At 37.9% G+C, this 17,259-nt stretch overlaps 1 protein-coding gene across 5 annotated transcripts in view; it reads left to right on the forward strand.

Moving 5' to 3' along the window:
• GRB14 (growth factor receptor bound protein 14) overlaps window positions 1-17,259 on the forward strand; it is a 110,371-nt gene that overhangs the window by 81,592 nt on the left and 11,520 nt on the right. For 4 of the 5 annotated variants that reach the window (XR_004969458.1, XM_036320126.1, XM_036320128.1 and 1 more), the window contains 6 exons: window positions 470-591; window positions 3,236-3,310; window positions 5,976-6,113; window positions 9,885-9,995; window positions 10,203-10,298; window positions 15,810-15,890. Coding sequence is in view for 4 of the 5 variants with exons in the window: in XM_036320126.1 (XP_036176019.1) it covers window positions 470-591; window positions 3,236-3,310; window positions 5,976-6,113; window positions 9,885-9,995; window positions 10,203-10,298; window positions 15,810-15,890 (623 nt within the window). In the remaining variant the exon portion in view is untranslated. The remainder of the gene's footprint in view (window positions 1-469; window positions 592-3,235; window positions 3,311-5,975; window positions 6,114-9,884; window positions 9,996-10,202; window positions 10,299-15,809; window positions 15,891-17,259) is intronic. The other variant, XM_036320127.1, reaches the window with a different exon arrangement.

Raw genomic sequence — 17,259 nt, forward strand, 5'->3', positions numbered from 1 at the left:
TGTTGTAAATGTGTATTGAATCTGTCAAAATTTTTCTTCTCTTCATGGGCTGCATTGTTCATCCTGGAGGCAAATATTTTAATTTTGGCAGCATGATGAGCTGGAGAAAAAGAATAACTACCATATTCTTAATGCTGATGTGTTATCAAACTTATATTATCATTTAAATAGCAATAAAAGAAGGTTCACAATGAGCAAAAAATGCATTGTGATATTTTATGTCATTTTTGTCTTCAGATTCCAGTCTGCTTTGGTATAAAAATCAGTTATTACTAATTCAAAATTGAAGAAAGTTTTATCTACCTATTTCAGAATCGAGTTGAAATTTTGTATCTTAAATAAACATACATACATAATATATTTTATATACTTGTATGTATCTATACATCCATATGTTTATTTCTCTACCTAGCTATATTTTTATTCATCCATCTATCCATTGACATACTAACTGAAACATTCTTTACAGAAAGAATAATAGAAGATCATGAACTGGTGGTTGAAGTGCTGTCTGACTGGGGAATGGAAGAAGAAAATAAGCTATACTTTAGAAAAAACTATGCCAAATATGAGTTCTTTAAAAATCCAATGGTAAGCGAAATCCCCATTAATAGTTGTGGAAAATAAATAAATTAGTTGAATTTTATTTTAGTTTATGTGAAGAAAAGTGTCACCATAAATAAAATATAATTCCCTGATTGGTAACATGTAAGTAAGAATTTTGGTCCTTTATAATTTCAGTCATATTTCTTTTTCTTTTTAATTTATTTTATTTATTTATTTTTTAAATATATTTTATTGATTTTTTACAGAGAGGAAGGGAAAGGGATAGAGAGCTAGAAACATTGATGAGAGAGAAACATCAATCAGCTGCCTCCTGCACACTCCCCACTGGGTATGTGACTGCAACCAAGGTACATGCCCTTGACCAGAATCGAACCTGGGACCCTTGAGTCCACAGGCCAACGCTCTACCCACTAAGCAAACCCAGTTAGGGCAGTCATATTTCTTCTTACTCTAACATTGATTAGTCAACATCATCACAGAAATTCATATACATGGTTTTCAAGAACTCTTGTTTCTTTTTCTTGCTTTTAAAGAAAACCAATTTCTATACATTTGATTTAGGGAATGAATTATTAGATATCCTGCTTGATGAAGCAGGTTTCAAAATATTATAGTTTAATAGTTTTCAGAGAATTAGGAAATTTAAAATATATATAATTTCTAAAGTAAAAATGAACTGATGATTGTTGGGGGTGTTGTAACTTAAACCAGAAATTTAAGATGGACATGAATCTGGCCCTGGCAGAATAGGATAGTACAGTTGGTTAGAGCATCATCCCAATATGCCAAAGTTGTGGGCTCAGTCCCTGGTCAGGGCACATACAAGAATCAACCAGTGAATGCATAAATAAATGCAACAAACCTCTCTCTCTCTCTCTCTCTCTCTCTCTCTCTCTCTCTCTCTCTCTCTCTCTCCCTCTCTCTCCTTCTCCCCTATCTAAAATCAATTTTAAAAGATTGACATGAATCTTGATATTACAAATTATTTTGTTTTCAATGCAGTAATCACTGAGCAAAGTAGAAATTAGATAAATTTCAGTGTATTATTTAGTAAATACTGTTTTCATTGTAGTTCTCTTTAAATGATAATAAATGTATATCACATTCTAATGAAGACTAGGGATCTGGAGAAGTCAGAATAGCCTCTGGGATTATTATTTAAATTGTTTTTTTTTTTTGTTTTTTTTTTTTTTTTTGTGCAGCTGTAGCACTTTTATACTAGGTTTTGGATAATTGGATTGAAATAATCCTTTAAGGAGAATATTTGATACTAAACATAAATAGAATATTTTCAAACCCTGAAAGACTTCTTACTGTTTTATTTGAACCTATTAATGAAAACATAATGATCTTTGACCAAGAAAATAAGAGTTCTAATAAAAATGAAATAGAATTAGAATTTGAAGGGAAACTGTTTTCTTGTTATGAATCTTTATAAAAAGCAAGAATTTAAAAGTCATAATTATAAACATATGGTTTAGTGTTTATTCTGAGTTTTATCTATTTTTTTAAAAATGTAAACAGGCTATACATTCATTTTGTAGACCTGTAACAGTGGTTCCCAACTGGGGTGGTGATTTGACAATGTCTGGTGATGTTTGTGGTTGTCACAAAGTGTGTGGGGAGGGCTGCTAGTGAGCAGGGGCCAGGAATGCTGCTAAACATCCCACAGTGCACAGGACAGGTCCCTCTCCCCTCACCACTCAGTATTATTAGACCAAATGTTAATAGAACTACTATTGCAAAACCCACTCTAGAAGAAGTAATCTAAATATATAAAAGGCTAATATGCAAAGTGTCCCCTTGGGGGTTCAACCGGGAGACCGGGAGTTCGATAGCTCCCTATGATGTGCGCTGACCACCAGGGGGTGGCACGGAATGAAAGAAGGCCCTGGCCGGCAGCCGGCAGCTGGGTAAGGAAGGCCCTGGCCGGCAGCCAGAAGAAAGACTCCACCAGCAGCCGGAAGGCCCCAATCGGCCCTGATCGCTGGCCAGGCCTAGGGACCCTACCTGTGTATGAATTTCGTGCACCAGGCCTCTAGTGTAGAATATATTTCCCCAAACTTGTCTGATTATAAAAATTATCCAGAGGAGGGGGAGAGTGCTTATTAAAAACACAAGATCCAGGACTACCCGGAACTATGGAATCAGGCTCTTCAGGAATGAGGCCTGAGAATTTCTATATCAAACAACTACTCTGGATAAATTTTATGATTAAACAAGTTTGGAAAAACAGTTAGTGGAAAGAACTGGATTTTTGCTCTCTGGCTCTTCTACACTGTGGGCTGTGACCTTGACTATGCTTTTCACTTCTATGAACTTTGACTTTCTAAAATGGAGAGGATCCTCCTTCAGCACCTGCTAGAGTGGTGGCAGGATTCAGGGAAGAGATGCAGGAGCAGGCCCTGTCTCGAGGGCAGTGTTTTGTGTAAAGTGAGGTATGGAAATCTCTTCATGGACATCATCTGAAGCTGTCTGCTACTCTGGGTCCTACTCTGACCATTTCATTGAAACACTTGAAGGCAGAGTCCAGGGACTGGCATTGTTAAAAGCACTTCATATTTTCAACACACTGATTTAAAGAACTTTTGCCTGAGATTTCAATGGTCATAATTGAATCTGTTTTATCACAGGTTGTGGGATAATGTACCCTGTATTTTTTTGTCAGTATTTTTTTCCAGAGCATATGGTGTCTTTCTCAATGGAAACCAATGGTGAAATATCCCCCGCACTGATTTTGCAGGTAAAATACATTTTCATTAAAATATTTAAGTAATAATAAAGAGAAACTTTAAGGTCCATATTTATAAATGTCCAGAATTTGCGATGTTATGCCTTGAATGATTAATTTTTGCTGGAGGTACAACTGAAAAGAGCAAAATCTGGATAAAGAATTTCTGAAATCAGTAAGACTCCCTATTAATCTTCCCAGTTTGGGCCAATTATCAAAGAATTTTAAACATTTAACAAGTATGTATCATGAAAGGAAACTTGCAGTTTTGCTCTGTGATGTGTTTAAAGATTATGTTAGTCTTTTGAAAAATTAAAATTTCCAGTAAAATGTAGTCATTTTAATAATAGGTATTTAGTATTAAGTTTTATAACAAATGCCCTCAATCCTATTTGTAATAAAATATTTAGCTATTAAATAGGAGGAGAAAAAAACTATCTAGAATATATCTATTTTATACACTAACATTTGTAATATCTATGACAGAAATATCTTAGCTGAATTAAAAGTACTGGTTATTTAATTAAAAATCTCCTTGGTTTTGCACTTTTTGGGCTGATTTCTGCTACACTGGCTATAATTGTAGGTGATCATTTCCCAAGTCATTTTCATTATAGTAAAATAATGATTTTTGTTATTTTATTTTATTGTTGATAGAGTAGTAGACTTTACACTAGCAGCACTAGAGTTATTACTGGGTTGAGGGTGAGCAATTTCTTTATAATGGGTGCTGTTTGATCTAAGCCCTGGGCACCCCCCAATCCACTCAATATTTTCTGAACATAAATGAAGAAAACTTTCAATATTTTCAATATAGATTCTACTTTAAATATATTGATAATGAAATATATTGGATATGGCAGATTCATTTTCTATGAGCTTCTTATGAGGTTATATTTCATTTTGCACTTCAAAATATTTTTAAAATATGATTAGTCTCGAGAAATATTTCTTAAAGCTACTTATATGGTACTGGGTTTTCACAGATGCCCAGTCAGAATATTCGGGTAAATGGTAGCAGCAGTACCCAGCACCTCAACTCTCAGCCTTTGCAGTGCCTCACCAGTGGGATAGACAGGGTGGTGGGTTGGAGTTTTTCTTCTACCACCTTTGAAAAATTCTCCTATAATGTAGTTATATTACTTTAATGTTAAATTATAAAAACAAGAAAAACCAAAGCCTTGGAATCAGATGGTTTTGCATGAGGCGCTGACCTCTTCTGTCCACCGAGGCTATGTTTCCAGTTTTTAAAATGTTTTTTCTTTTCTAGTGTGACCTCTATGGGCCCCTTTTAAAAATTTAATTGCGTTGCTTTAATAACTTGGAAAGCACTCAAACTAAAAATTGTACTTGCCTGTTTTGCATGTCAATTAATTAATATCTGTGGCTCATTAAATTAAAAAAATTTAGTAATTTACTTAAAGAACATAAATATCTACTAGCAACCTTTCCCTGAGTAGCCTTTTAAAATGTTCCATTGTTTTAGCTAATAATTTTTCTTACTTTCAAGTTTTACCTTTGCATTTATTTATTAATAGGCATTTTTAGTTTCTTCTTCTAATGAAATGCTAACGCATTTCCATTGTTTTATTAATGATACTTAGCACAGCCACTCAAAAAGCTATTTCTTTTCATTGTCTTTTTCCTGACCACCACATGTGCCAGTTAATTACTACTGTGTAACAAACTATTCCAAACCTTAGTGGCTTAAGTACCCACTCACATTTTGCCAACAATTTTGTGGGTCAGAAATTTGCAAGGGTTTCGCTAGGTGGGTCATTTCTGACACATTGATTCATGGAGGGGTTGAAGATTCCCTTATAGGTTGGCTTTTCACTACGTGCGCCTGGTCCTCCTTGGCCTCTCTGTTTCTCCCCACATGGTGTTTCATCCTCCAGGATTTCTCAGGGTAGTCACATTTCTTATGTGACCGTTAGCCTCCAGGAGTTAAGTAGTGGAAGCCATCAGGCTAGTTAAGGACTATAGTAACTAGTAGAATGGGCCGACTGTCACTTTTGCCAATTCTATTGGTCAAAGCAGTCACCAACAAGCCTTGCTGAAATTCATGGGGCATGAAGAAACAGATTCCACCTCTTTGTGATTCAGTGGCTAGATCACTTTGCATAGGAACACATGGAATGGAAGATATGGTTGTAGTTCTCTTTGGAAAACATAACCTGGCATACCTACTCACAACTGAGAACCCTAGAGACAAAGAGATAGAGTTTGCTTTACCCTCATCAAGGAGGTGAACTTGGCTTAACTTTCTCAATAATTGAATAACTGAAGTCAGGATTATGGCCCTACACCATAATAAAGTTGAAATCGTTAAGTTCTCAGGAAAAATCATAGAAAAGGGTGAAAAGTGTCAGGACTTAATTCCACAGATGAAGTGCAATTTTTCATATGGACATTCAAATAACATATAATTTTAATGTTTGGCTAAGTATTGATAACTTAGAATGTAAACATATTTTGTAAACCTATTTTCACTTGGAGCTTGAAAGACTGATTTATTTCCTGTTGTGTATGTATTGTCATTTCTATAATGGTATATAGGTGGTATTGATATTGTTAGATTTTACAAGTTCATATTTGAAATCTGAACATGATTAATATAAGGCTACAATATCATTGATTTAAAAACAGTATGGAAGTGTCTAATTTCTTTTTTCAGATGTTTCTGAGTTCAAGCACATATCCTGAAATCCATGGCTTCTTACATGCAAAAGAACAGGGAAAGAAGTCTTGGAAAAAGATTTACTTCCTTCTAAGAAGATCTGGTTTATATTTTTCTACTAAAGGGACATCAAAGGTATTTGGAAATATAAATGATATGCTATAAATCGTAGATGTTGTAAGTTCAAATGAGTTTTACTTTGTTTTCTTTATTACTTTATTACTTGATCTCAAGAGTTGGTAATGTTTTTGGATTCCAAACATTTGTTATACTCTGTTTGAAAACTAACTATGCGGCTTTATTTCCCACTAGATACATCCTTTGATGGACTCTAGATGATCTTATTTCAGTACCACATCTTCTGCTCATCTCTTTCCCATTATGAATTCACCTCCTTTTCTCCTTACTCTGCAGTGCAGATTTTGAGGCCCAATATAGCTCACACCTTTTCTTTTTACGCCAGGTCATACTGCTAATCTTGCCCACTTCTGAACTTTGATATTGATGCCATTAGTAACACTCAGCTGAGTCCGTAATTGCTCTTTAATGCCTTTGGGTCTGTCAGTTTTCTCTCCTGGAGGAAATTATGTTATGATCAGGGGTAAATGTATTTGTTTGTGTGCTTGAGTATGTATACCTGTGTCTACAGCTGCATAGACACACATGTGCAGATGTCCATACCCACATACATAAGCACTCACACATGTAATTCATACAGTGCTTGGCACTGTGCAGTCTGTGTTTCTGTGTAGTATTGTCGATGTAGACTGTGCCATACGGTGTGTGTTTTGTAAGTGTTGACATTCCATGCCATGCAGTCATATCTTTCAAGTAAAACTACTTTGGGGAGTTTTCATGAGAGGTTATTTTAATTGTATTTTGTCAGTGATGACATTATTGATTCTTTATGGGTAATCAGTCCTTTTTCTCTGGATGTTTTCCAATATTATTATAACCATTCAGTAATTTGTCTGCCATATTTCTAGGTGCATTCAAATATATTCTAATAAAACTTTCCTGATTCTCAACATATGCATTCAATCTTCAAATTCCTGTTTTTCTTTTATGCTGGGAATGTTCATCCATTATTTATTTCCCATTGTCGTTATTTGATCCTTTACATTTTTAGGAGGCTTAGCTGTCTTGACTAATGGATCCAGGTGCCCCTTTGCTTGTGACTGCCTAACTTCAGTCTTTTCCTCTGTCTTCCTGGGGCCTTCTTCCCTTTCTCTGTGTGTCTCTTATAAGGATACTTGTCATTGGATTTACGTCCCAAACAAATCATGTGAAATAGTTACAGTTTCTTGGGTGTTAAGACATGGACATATTTTTTGGGATGCTATTATTCAACTCAGTATAGGAAACCAGTGAAAATTTTTTAGCAAGAGAGTAAAATGATTAAGTTGTAAGATTAGTATGACCATAGTGAGTTTTAAAAAAATCAAGTAGAGAAAGAGAGTGAGGAGGAGGGAGCAGGGGAGGGAGGGATGGAGAGAGGAGAAAGATAGAAAGAGAGAGAGAGAGAGAGAGAGAGAGAGAGAGAGAGAGAGAGAGAGAGAGAGGAGGAAGAAAGAGGGAGATGAGCAGCACAGATCCAAATTGGATGATAATTTTGGTAATTTAGGGTGGAGGTGATGGGATCTAACCTGGATTCATAATTTTATCCTGGCAGTGGTCTTCCCCCTGCCTTGGCAAAATCCTAAGCATCAAATCCCTGTTCATAGTCTAGACCAGGGGTGGGCAAACTTTTTGACTCGAGGGCCACAGTGGGTTCTTAAACTGGACCAGAGGGCCGGAACAAAAGCATGGATGGAGTGTTTGTGTGAACTAATATAAATTCAAAGTAAACATCATTACATAAAAGGGTACGGTCTTTTTTTTTTTTTTTTTTTTTTTAGTTTTATTCATTTCAAACGGCCAGATCCGGCCCGCGGGCCGTAGTTTGCCCACGGCTGATCTAGACCGTAGCTTTTTCAATACAGTGTTTGACTTTGCTGTGCATCAGTACATAAGGTTCTCTTTAGTCTGTGCCCAGTGAGCTCATGTTCCATAGTCTGTACATGAAATGATTTTGAGTTCCACTCAAAAAATAAATTTGAGGTATTATGGAACCTCAAGAATTATGACTGATTCAAATTATGGAGATTATCTAATGTCTAATACTAACATTTCTACCTGGCAAGGAGACCATATCCTGTCCTTTTTCTGTGAAAAGGGTCTCAATTTATTTTACTTTCTAAAGACATAGGCTGTGTGGGAATTAGATAACCACTGCTGTAAGCCTTGGAATATGACTGTGACTTATATTTATAGGGAGGCATCTAATTACTCTCCTCTCCAAACCCTCTGATGTATACATGCACATGCTTAGCTTTTGCTAACCATGCCAACTCGGTCTTGTAGTCTTGCTAGTATAATGTCCTAAGCCTTGATATGCTTATAGTGATGGGAAAAATCAATCAAAAGAGGAAAGTCATCATGGCTGTATGGACTTCCAGTGTTTCTCGAGCTGTCTTTTCTCACATTCGAATTACTTGACTTGTACAGTATATCAGTGGACAGGGATGGTCTTATTTCATCTTCATAGAAATCAGACACTTATTACTAACAAATCAGTTTCGCTATAGGAAGTAAGCTTGAAAGGCCATACGAATAAGAGGATCTTTCTCCTTTCTCCTCCCCTGTTTCACAGGCCCTGGGCTGGGTCTATTTTAGCAATTTTCTTTTCTGTGTTATTTTCCCATGGAGTTGGAACTATAGTCACTCATTAGATATAAATGCCTCAGAATAGTAACATGCAGAGAACCACTTATGTGCATAGCAATTCTCACTGTGCCAATCATCAGGGACAGCATAGCCTGCTGGTAAATGACTGAAATTTCTGTGGATTAGGATTTGAATGGGTTGCTAAATTTGCTGAATAACTCCCAGGTAATGCTGGTGTGGTCCAGGACCACACTACCAGTAGCAGGGTTGTAAAGAACAAATGTATTTCAGTCAGTTTTGATTATAGACTCAACCCCAGAATTAAACACTTCTCTAAGTTATTAACCTATCGCAGAATAATATGACCCAGTGATTTCCCATGACCAGTTCTAAATCCCATGGATTTTCCAGAGAAGAGATTGCTGTTCAGGATTCCACTTTGCCTTGAAAATCAGACACAACCCATTGCCAGGTAATTTCCCTGAACTTGTTGGTACAGGCTTCCTTCTGTTAGCGAAGGGAGTAGTCATGCCTCCTATCGTTGCTTGCCGTGGTGTGTTTGGCAGTACACAGGCGTGAGGAATGGTTATTTCTGAACGAAGCAGGAATCATTGTCTGAGTCTCCTTTTTCTACTCTAACTGCTGCAGAAGCTTAAACCAACCTTCTTCCCTTTAGTGAACTACAGTGATTGAAACCCAGAAAGGAAAACATTTTCAAGAACCATTCTTTCTGGCTTCTGTCTTTTGGAATCCTTTAAATGGTAGTTAAAGGGAATAATTTTAGAATAGAATTTTTTTGTATATTGGAAGTCAAATCATAAAAAGTTGCTACTCCTCAAATTAAGTAAGATTGTGTCAAGCCCCTAGTTATTTAAGGATAGAGTGTCTTAGTTTTTCTTCCCTTCTGTTTCTGTGACATTATTTGGAGTTCCATGGCTCGCTATGATGTGCAGTGACCACCAGGGGGTGGTACAGAACATGGCGGGTGACCAGCAATGGTGGCAGGGCACTGAGGGAGCAAGAGAAGGAGGAGGCAGGGAGGCAGGGGAATCTGATGGGCCCTGATCGCCGGCCAGGCTTAGGGACTATACCTGTGCATGAATTTCGTGCATTGGGCCTCTAGTGTACTATAATAGAGATGCACAAGATATAGTATAAAATACATACCTATGTCAACACTCACACACTTTCTCTTTTTAGGAACCACGGCATTTGCAGTTTTTCAGCGAATTCGGCAATAGTGATATTTATGTGTCCCTGGCAGGCAAAAAAAAGCATGGAGCACCAGCTAACTATGGATTCTGCTTTAAGGTACAGGCTTAATATTTTGATAGATGAATAAAGCAAGCCTCAGCCTTTTAGGTAAGCTTGAGTTTCTTTTTGATTTCTTTAAAAAAAAAAAAAAAGAGAGAGACAGCTTTCTCTTACATATATGGGAGAATTTTAGTGGCTTTTATTTCAACAGGTGTTACCTTCAAGATATGCATTAACGATAAACAATGTGCTGTGGCCTTCTAGCCTAACAAAGCGCGAGGGCCCCGAGACCTGAAAATGCTTTGTGCGGAAGAAGAGCAGAGTAGGATGTGCTGGGTGACGGCGATTCGATTGCTCAAGGTAATCTGACCGTGGTTGGGAGTTTCTCTTAAATGCTGGGAGTACCATCAGGGTTTGAAAAGAGCTGTAGTTCAAAATGCAGAGACTCACTATGAGCCTGTGTGGGTATGTGAGGAAGAAGAAAAATCACCACCCTCCAATGTGTGTATTTTATTTTTGTCTAAAAGATAAACATTTGCAGAGTAGGGGTAGAGTAACCTAATATTTATCTTTTATGTGTGAAGTAAGTATTCCATGTTTAGAAATGTTCTGCTTTTAATTTTGTCTAAGAATATTACACATAGAGCCAGGAACAGATGGGAACTTCTGTACATGACTTAGTGTATATTTTAAAAACATGGCCATCCATCCAATATGAAGTGCGTTTTAAAATGGGCCCACCTAGATATAGGTTCAGTGTTGTGGTTTCGTGTTTCATTTAATTGTTGTGTAAATTGATTTCTATTTTAAGTACAACTCAAATTATTATGTAAAGATTACTATAGATATATTATTAAAACATCTACCTTTGTGTTAAGTAGAAATTACAACTTCATAAGCATAATTTGTGGGTAAGCATTTTGAAAGGAGTAAGAATGTTCTAAAGGTAGGTAGAGAAGAGAGACATAGAACTGATGTCTTCCAAAATGTATAGAAAACATTTATTTTTCAAATGTATATGCTTGTACGTTTAACAGAACTTTACCACAGAAGTCGTGGCTTCAAACAATACAAATTTATTGTCTTGCACCACTGTCATTCAGAAGTCTTAACTGGCCTAAAAACAAAGTGTCAGCGGGGCTGCGTTCTCTGTGGGAGGAAATCTGTTTCCTTGTCCTTTCCAGCTTTTAGAGGCTGCCCAGACTCCCCGGCTCAGGGCCCCTTCCTCTCCTGAAATCCAGCAACCTGCACCGAGCTCTATTCACACAGCATACCAATGGTTCTCTCTCTTCCGGTTCCCCCTTCTACTAGATCTCTTCCCACAGAGAATGCAATTCTGCTGACACTTTGTTTTTAAGCCAGTTAAGACTTCTGAATGACAGTGGTGCAAGACAATAAATTTGATTCAGATGTGGGCATCGATGGGGCCATTATTCTGCTACCACATTGGTGTCCCCTATTTGCTTCAATTATGGTAAAGCTTTTCCAGGTGAGGCTGGAGAGGGAGGCAAGCATCAGGAGGCCCTATTTTTAAAACAAATTATATATTTCAGAGAGGAAGGGAGAGAGAGAGAGAGAGAGATGATGATGAGAGAGTATCATTGATCTGCTGTCTCCTGCAGGCACCACACTGGGGATCAAGCCTGCAACCCAGGCATATGCCCTCTCCTCCCCCTCTCCGCCCCCATACCAGAATCGAACCTGGGACCCTTCAGTCCACAGGCCAACACTCTATCCGCTGAGCCAAACCAGTCAGGGCTCTTTAAAAGGAAGATAAAACAACCTCAAAATGAATGATGTATATAACAGATTAATTTCCAGAGCATTCACAGATGCCATTTATGTTGCAAGTCTTCCTTCCTGAATTGTTTTCAATTTTCAATTGAGGGGTTATTTTAAAGCAAATAGATGAACCTGGTGAAAGGGAGAAAGAGAGTGAGGAGGGAGTGTGGGAAAGAGAGGCTTTGTAATGACTTCCATGTGAGGACAGCCTGGGGCCCCTTTCTCCAACCTCATCTCCTTCCATCCTTTCTTTCATTTTATTGTTGGAACACATCATAATTCCCCAACTTGTACACTAATTCAAGCCTCTGGGGCCTTACTTGGACTGCTTTGTGTCCATGTAGAGCTCTTTTTCCCTCCATTTGGTACGGATTCAAAACCCTCTGCCTTTCTCCTTTCCTTCTTCTAGGGAAAAAGAAGAGAGGAGGAGAGCCCTAATTGGTTTGGCTCAGTGGATAGAGCGTCGGCCTGTGAACTGAAGGGTCCCAGGTTCGATTCTGGTCAAGGGCATGTACTCTAGGAGAGTCTTTCTAAGTACCTTTTCCTGTCTGTGCGAGGCACCCTCCGCTGGGGCCCAGTGCTATCCTGTGCTTATCTCTGTCATGGCTCTAGGCATATTGGATGGAAATAATCACGCTGATCCTCTTTTCTAATTAGAGTGGTTCTCAACCTTCCTAATGTCGCGACCCTTTCATACAGCTCCTCATGTTGTGGTGACCCCCAACCATAAAATTATTTTCGTTGCTACTTCATAACTGTAATTTTTCTACTGTTAGGAATTGTAATGTAAATATCTGATATGCAGGATGTATTTTCATTGTTCGCGACCCACAGGTTGAGAACCGCTGGTCAATAGAAGATCCAGAAATTGACCCAAGCCATTATACTCAATTAATATTTGACAAAGGAGGCAAGAGTATACATTGGAGTCAAAACAGCCTCTTTAATAAATGGTGCTGGGAAATTTGGTTAGATACATGCAAAAAAAATGAAACTAGATCACCAACTTACACCATACACAAAAACAAACTTGAATGTAAGACGGGAAACCCTACAAGACTCCATAGGCAGCAAAATTGCAGACATTTGTCGTAGCAATATCAATTTATAACTGCCCAGTTCAACCGAAATAAAGTTGTAGTTTTGAAAAAAAAAAAAAAAGCAAACCCTGTCAGAATGGCTACCATCAACAAATCAATAACTAACAAGTGCTGGCGAGGATGTGGAGGAAAGGGAACCCTCGTACACTGCTGGTGGGAATGCAGACTAATGCAGCCACTGTGGAAAACAGTCTGGCGTTTCCTCAGAAAATTAAAGTTTGGCTGAGAATCGAACTGTGACCTCCTGATTCATAGGTTGACGCTCAGCCACTGAGCCACACTGGCTGGGCCAGTCAGGCCCTTTATTCTGGGGCCAGTGAGAAATTGGTGAAGGGTTTCAAACAAGAAAGTGATATGATCTGTTTTATACTTGAAAATATTCAGAGCCAGGAGTCTGGGCTTGTCAGCACAGACATGCTACTGGAGGACTGAGTTGGTTTCCCTGGCAGGTGGTCAGTGGGGCCTCTGTTGGATCCTGTGGCTAGTGCCACTGGCCTTGCCTGGTGTTAGGGGTATCTTTAGATGGTCTCCTTTAGTTGTCTATTGTGCTATTTCCAGAGTTTATCATGGCACAGTAAGTCCTCACTTAATGCCCTTGATTGTTTCTTAGAAACTTCAACTTTAGAAATGATGTATAATGAAACCAATTTTATTTTAGTCTAATCGATAAAAATAAGATTTAAGTTCCTGTGGCATATTTTTAATCACAAAAACATCACCGAATTTCTAAATAAATACCCCAAATGCTTCTAACATTTAACCATTGCAATAAATGTGAGCTCTATATACAGTTAAGAAAAATGTATAAAAACAAGTGAGGTAATGATTTCCCATTCTGTTCAGGGTTGAGGTTGGCGGAGCCCATCCTGGCAGCTCATGACCCAAGGTGGGCCCAACGCCCTTCCACCCCAGGCCCACACACCCACAGTCACTGAGACTGGGACAAGGTGGACACGCCAGTTCACCTCAGTTGCACATGTTTGGGATGTGGGAGGAAACCGGAGTCCCAGAGAAAACCCACAAAGACATGGGGAGAACATGCAAACTCCACGTAGACAGTGGCCCTGACTAGGAGTCGATTTTTTTCCTCTTCGATGTTATAATAAAACTAGAGGCTCGATGCATGAAGATTCGTGCAAGAATGGGCCTTCCTTTCCCTGGCTGCCGGCACCGCCTTCGCGGTAGCATCATAAGACTTGGGCTGCCAGGCTGCAACTGGGAAATGGGTTTAAACTATAGAAAATCGTAGAAAATCCGAGACTTAGGCAAGGGATTTGCTCATGTACAATGTCCTAGTTACATGTCTCCTTCCCTTTCCCTCAATTAAAACTGTGCTGGCTTCACTCTAACGTATTTTTTTTCCTTACCTGCCCCTCTATAGGGGCAGGGAAGTGTTAAGGTGACCCGTGCCCTACCCCTCGGCCAGAGTTAAATGCCTACCAAAGACCTCCAACAGCACTGAAGCAACTACCTAACACCACAGGCACCCGGGACAATACATCTTTGAAGAAAACAGTCATATTAGTCGGTAGCGGGCTTTTCACTGCAGATAAATAAAAGGTGGCCAAGCAGCATGCACCTTGTGAAAGTGTTGGTTGGAGGTTATTGTATATTCTCCAAAATGAACTTGACTAGGAATTAAGCTCCCCTGTGTTCTTTTTCAAAATTATTGTAGGTTTAGAGTTGATTTATAATAAAATTTATTAGGTCTCATTAATGTCAATCAGACCTTAAATTAGAAAAATAATTTTTAGATTTTGAGAGGAAAAAAAAAGAATAAAGAAGTCAGCACAGAGAATTTTAAATGAATATGGGTTTATTTCAGGTTGAAAGCAAAATTTTGAAAATAGTGACTTTCTGCACTCCACTCTGATTTTCTGTCTAATTACCAAATCTATCCACCTCACTGAAATTGCTTTTAAGGAAATAGTCTTTATAGTAGAGACTGTAAAGACTATTGGAATGTTTAAATGGTATTCACCCCAAAGGTAAAATTGGATTCCGTAGTATCTCTTAAATCTCTTTTTATAGAGGACCTACTTTAAAGTTCATCCTAGCTCCATGAAATGGAGAGTTGTAGAGTGTAAACAGCCCCCCACCCCCTAAAAAAAGCCCGTCTGCCTCAGGGGTTGCTTCCTTCCTTCCTTTGTTTTAAAATAAAGTGACCTAAATCTTAGGGGTTATCTTCCAGTTTCAGATGGGGACCCCTGCAAGATAAGTGTGGTCATTGCAGTTGGCATACTTAATGTTTCTCAAACTAATAATCCGGTTTATAGTTTAGACCCATTTCCCAGTTGCAGCCTGGCAGCCCAAGTCTTATGATGCTACCCCGAAAGTAAAGACGCTGCAGTTCTGATCTATTGCCATTATGTTGTATTTTGTGACCCTTTGTCTGAAATTAGCCTGATTTCCCACCATTTTGATTTCCCTGAATGTAAAGCCATACATAAAACCATGTCATAATGGTATCGTTACCGGAGGAGATACACTGCCAAAGGTCTTTGACACAGAGCCCTGCCATGGATAGATCAGAGACGATGTGATCCATGCCATGGATTTATCAGAGACATTGTCAATGACTGATTGGTGAATTTTGCCTGGTTTTGCTTAGGAAGCGTTTGCAGAGTCTTTGTAGCATAAAGCCTGGCACCCTTCCCAAGCGAGTGTTCTTATCAGTAAGTGACATACCCCTCTAAACAGTTTTAGTGCTAGTGGTGCTAAAAATAACGTATAGAAATGTCAGTTCCAGGTCTTCATACTGGTGAGCTACACCTAAGAGCGTGTCCAAATAAAAAACACTGTGTTTTTAAATGTATCCTTTCAAGGAACTGAATGCTTATCTTACAAAAATTTTGTTACTAACTTACTGGTTTTAAGGAACACTTATAGTTTTTATTTTGATGGTGTTTAAGTAATGAAAGTATTAATTGCCATGACTTATCTGTGCAGTAAAAGTGGTGGAATGTGTTTTTATTCATTCGTTCTGCAGTATGGCATGCAGCTGTACCAGAATTACATGCATCCGTATCATGGTAGAGGTGGCTGCAGTTCTCAGAGTATATCACCCATGGTAAGCTCCAAATTATCAAACCTATATTTTATTTTATATTATATTAATTTGCAGTTACATGGCATTATAAATGCACATTATAATACATCTACATTCTTTCCTTTTGGTCAAGTAAAGCAATTCTTTGGCATTATCTTACCATAATGTTATATTGAATTACTTATTTTTTGATTTTGTATGATTGCAGCCTATGTGATAAAATCGCAGCAGCAGAGTATATATGAAATATTCAATTAAAATAGATAGCTACATGTTAAAGAAAATGTTTAAATATTTGAAAGAATTACTTGAGTCCTTTTGTCTCATTATTTGAGGATTAGATCTTAATAAGATGATATATGGAATATTTTCTGTGGGGTTGTAAATGTTTCCTTAATTATTGATTTTTAGTATGGGCTTATTTATTTCTGGAATTGTTATACTAGTAGTCTACTATAAATATTTGAAAATTTTAAAGCTGTACTATACACATGTGTACTTTTTTGCATTCTGGCTCTCTAACAATAACATTTTTAAAGTTCCATGTCCTTAAAAAACAAATGGTTTTACAGAAAACCCAGAAACTGCCAGCTGAAATATAGGTCATGCATTATTATATTAAGTCTACTGCTGCTTCTCAGATTTATACTGAATACAACATGGATATTCATTTGCAGACACACACACACACACACACACACACACATGCACACATCTTTATTCTTTAGGACCAATTTTAATTTTCTGTGCATTAACACAAGAATGTTGTTTATTTATTTATTTTTATTGTTGACACTATTAGAGATGTCCCCCGCTTTCCCTCACTTTGCCCACTTCCACCCAGCCCTCTCCCCCTTCACTCTCACCATCTCCACACTGTTGTCTATGTCCATAGACAATGCATATGTTTTTTTGGTTAATCTCATCATCTTCTTTCATCCAGTCCCCCTTATCCCAAGCCCCTCGGACTCCGACAGTCTGTTCCATGTATCCACGCCTCTGTTTCTTAAAGTTTATGTTCTGTTTTCACCTGTGCTTCTTCACATTGAATATATTAGGAATTCAGACATATGTGCCTGTGTTACAAATCAGCTAATGTGCTGCACTTCCATTTAGGTTAAAAATATGCTCCGCATGCCTGTGACCAAGGCAGGCACATTTCCCCACATGCAATGTAGCAGATGAAATGCTCAGTTCTAGGAATGAGGCATGAAATAATGTTGATTATGAAGCCTGATAGGCTAATATGGAAAAAGAACTCCAATTCTGTAGTTATGTTGCTTTAACTATAAGTTATGGAAGAGTAACTTCTCACCTTTGTATCCTATTACTTTTAAGCCTTAAAATAAGAAACAGGAAATGTAATGAAATTCTATATAAGCAACTGCTT

Source organism: Myotis myotis, unplaced genomic scaffold (assembly GCF_014108235.1).
Source record: "Myotis myotis isolate mMyoMyo1 unplaced genomic scaffold, mMyoMyo1.p scaffold_m19_p_8, whole genome shotgun sequence".
Taxonomy (NCBI): Eukaryota; Metazoa; Chordata; class Mammalia; order Chiroptera; family Vespertilionidae; genus Myotis; species Myotis myotis.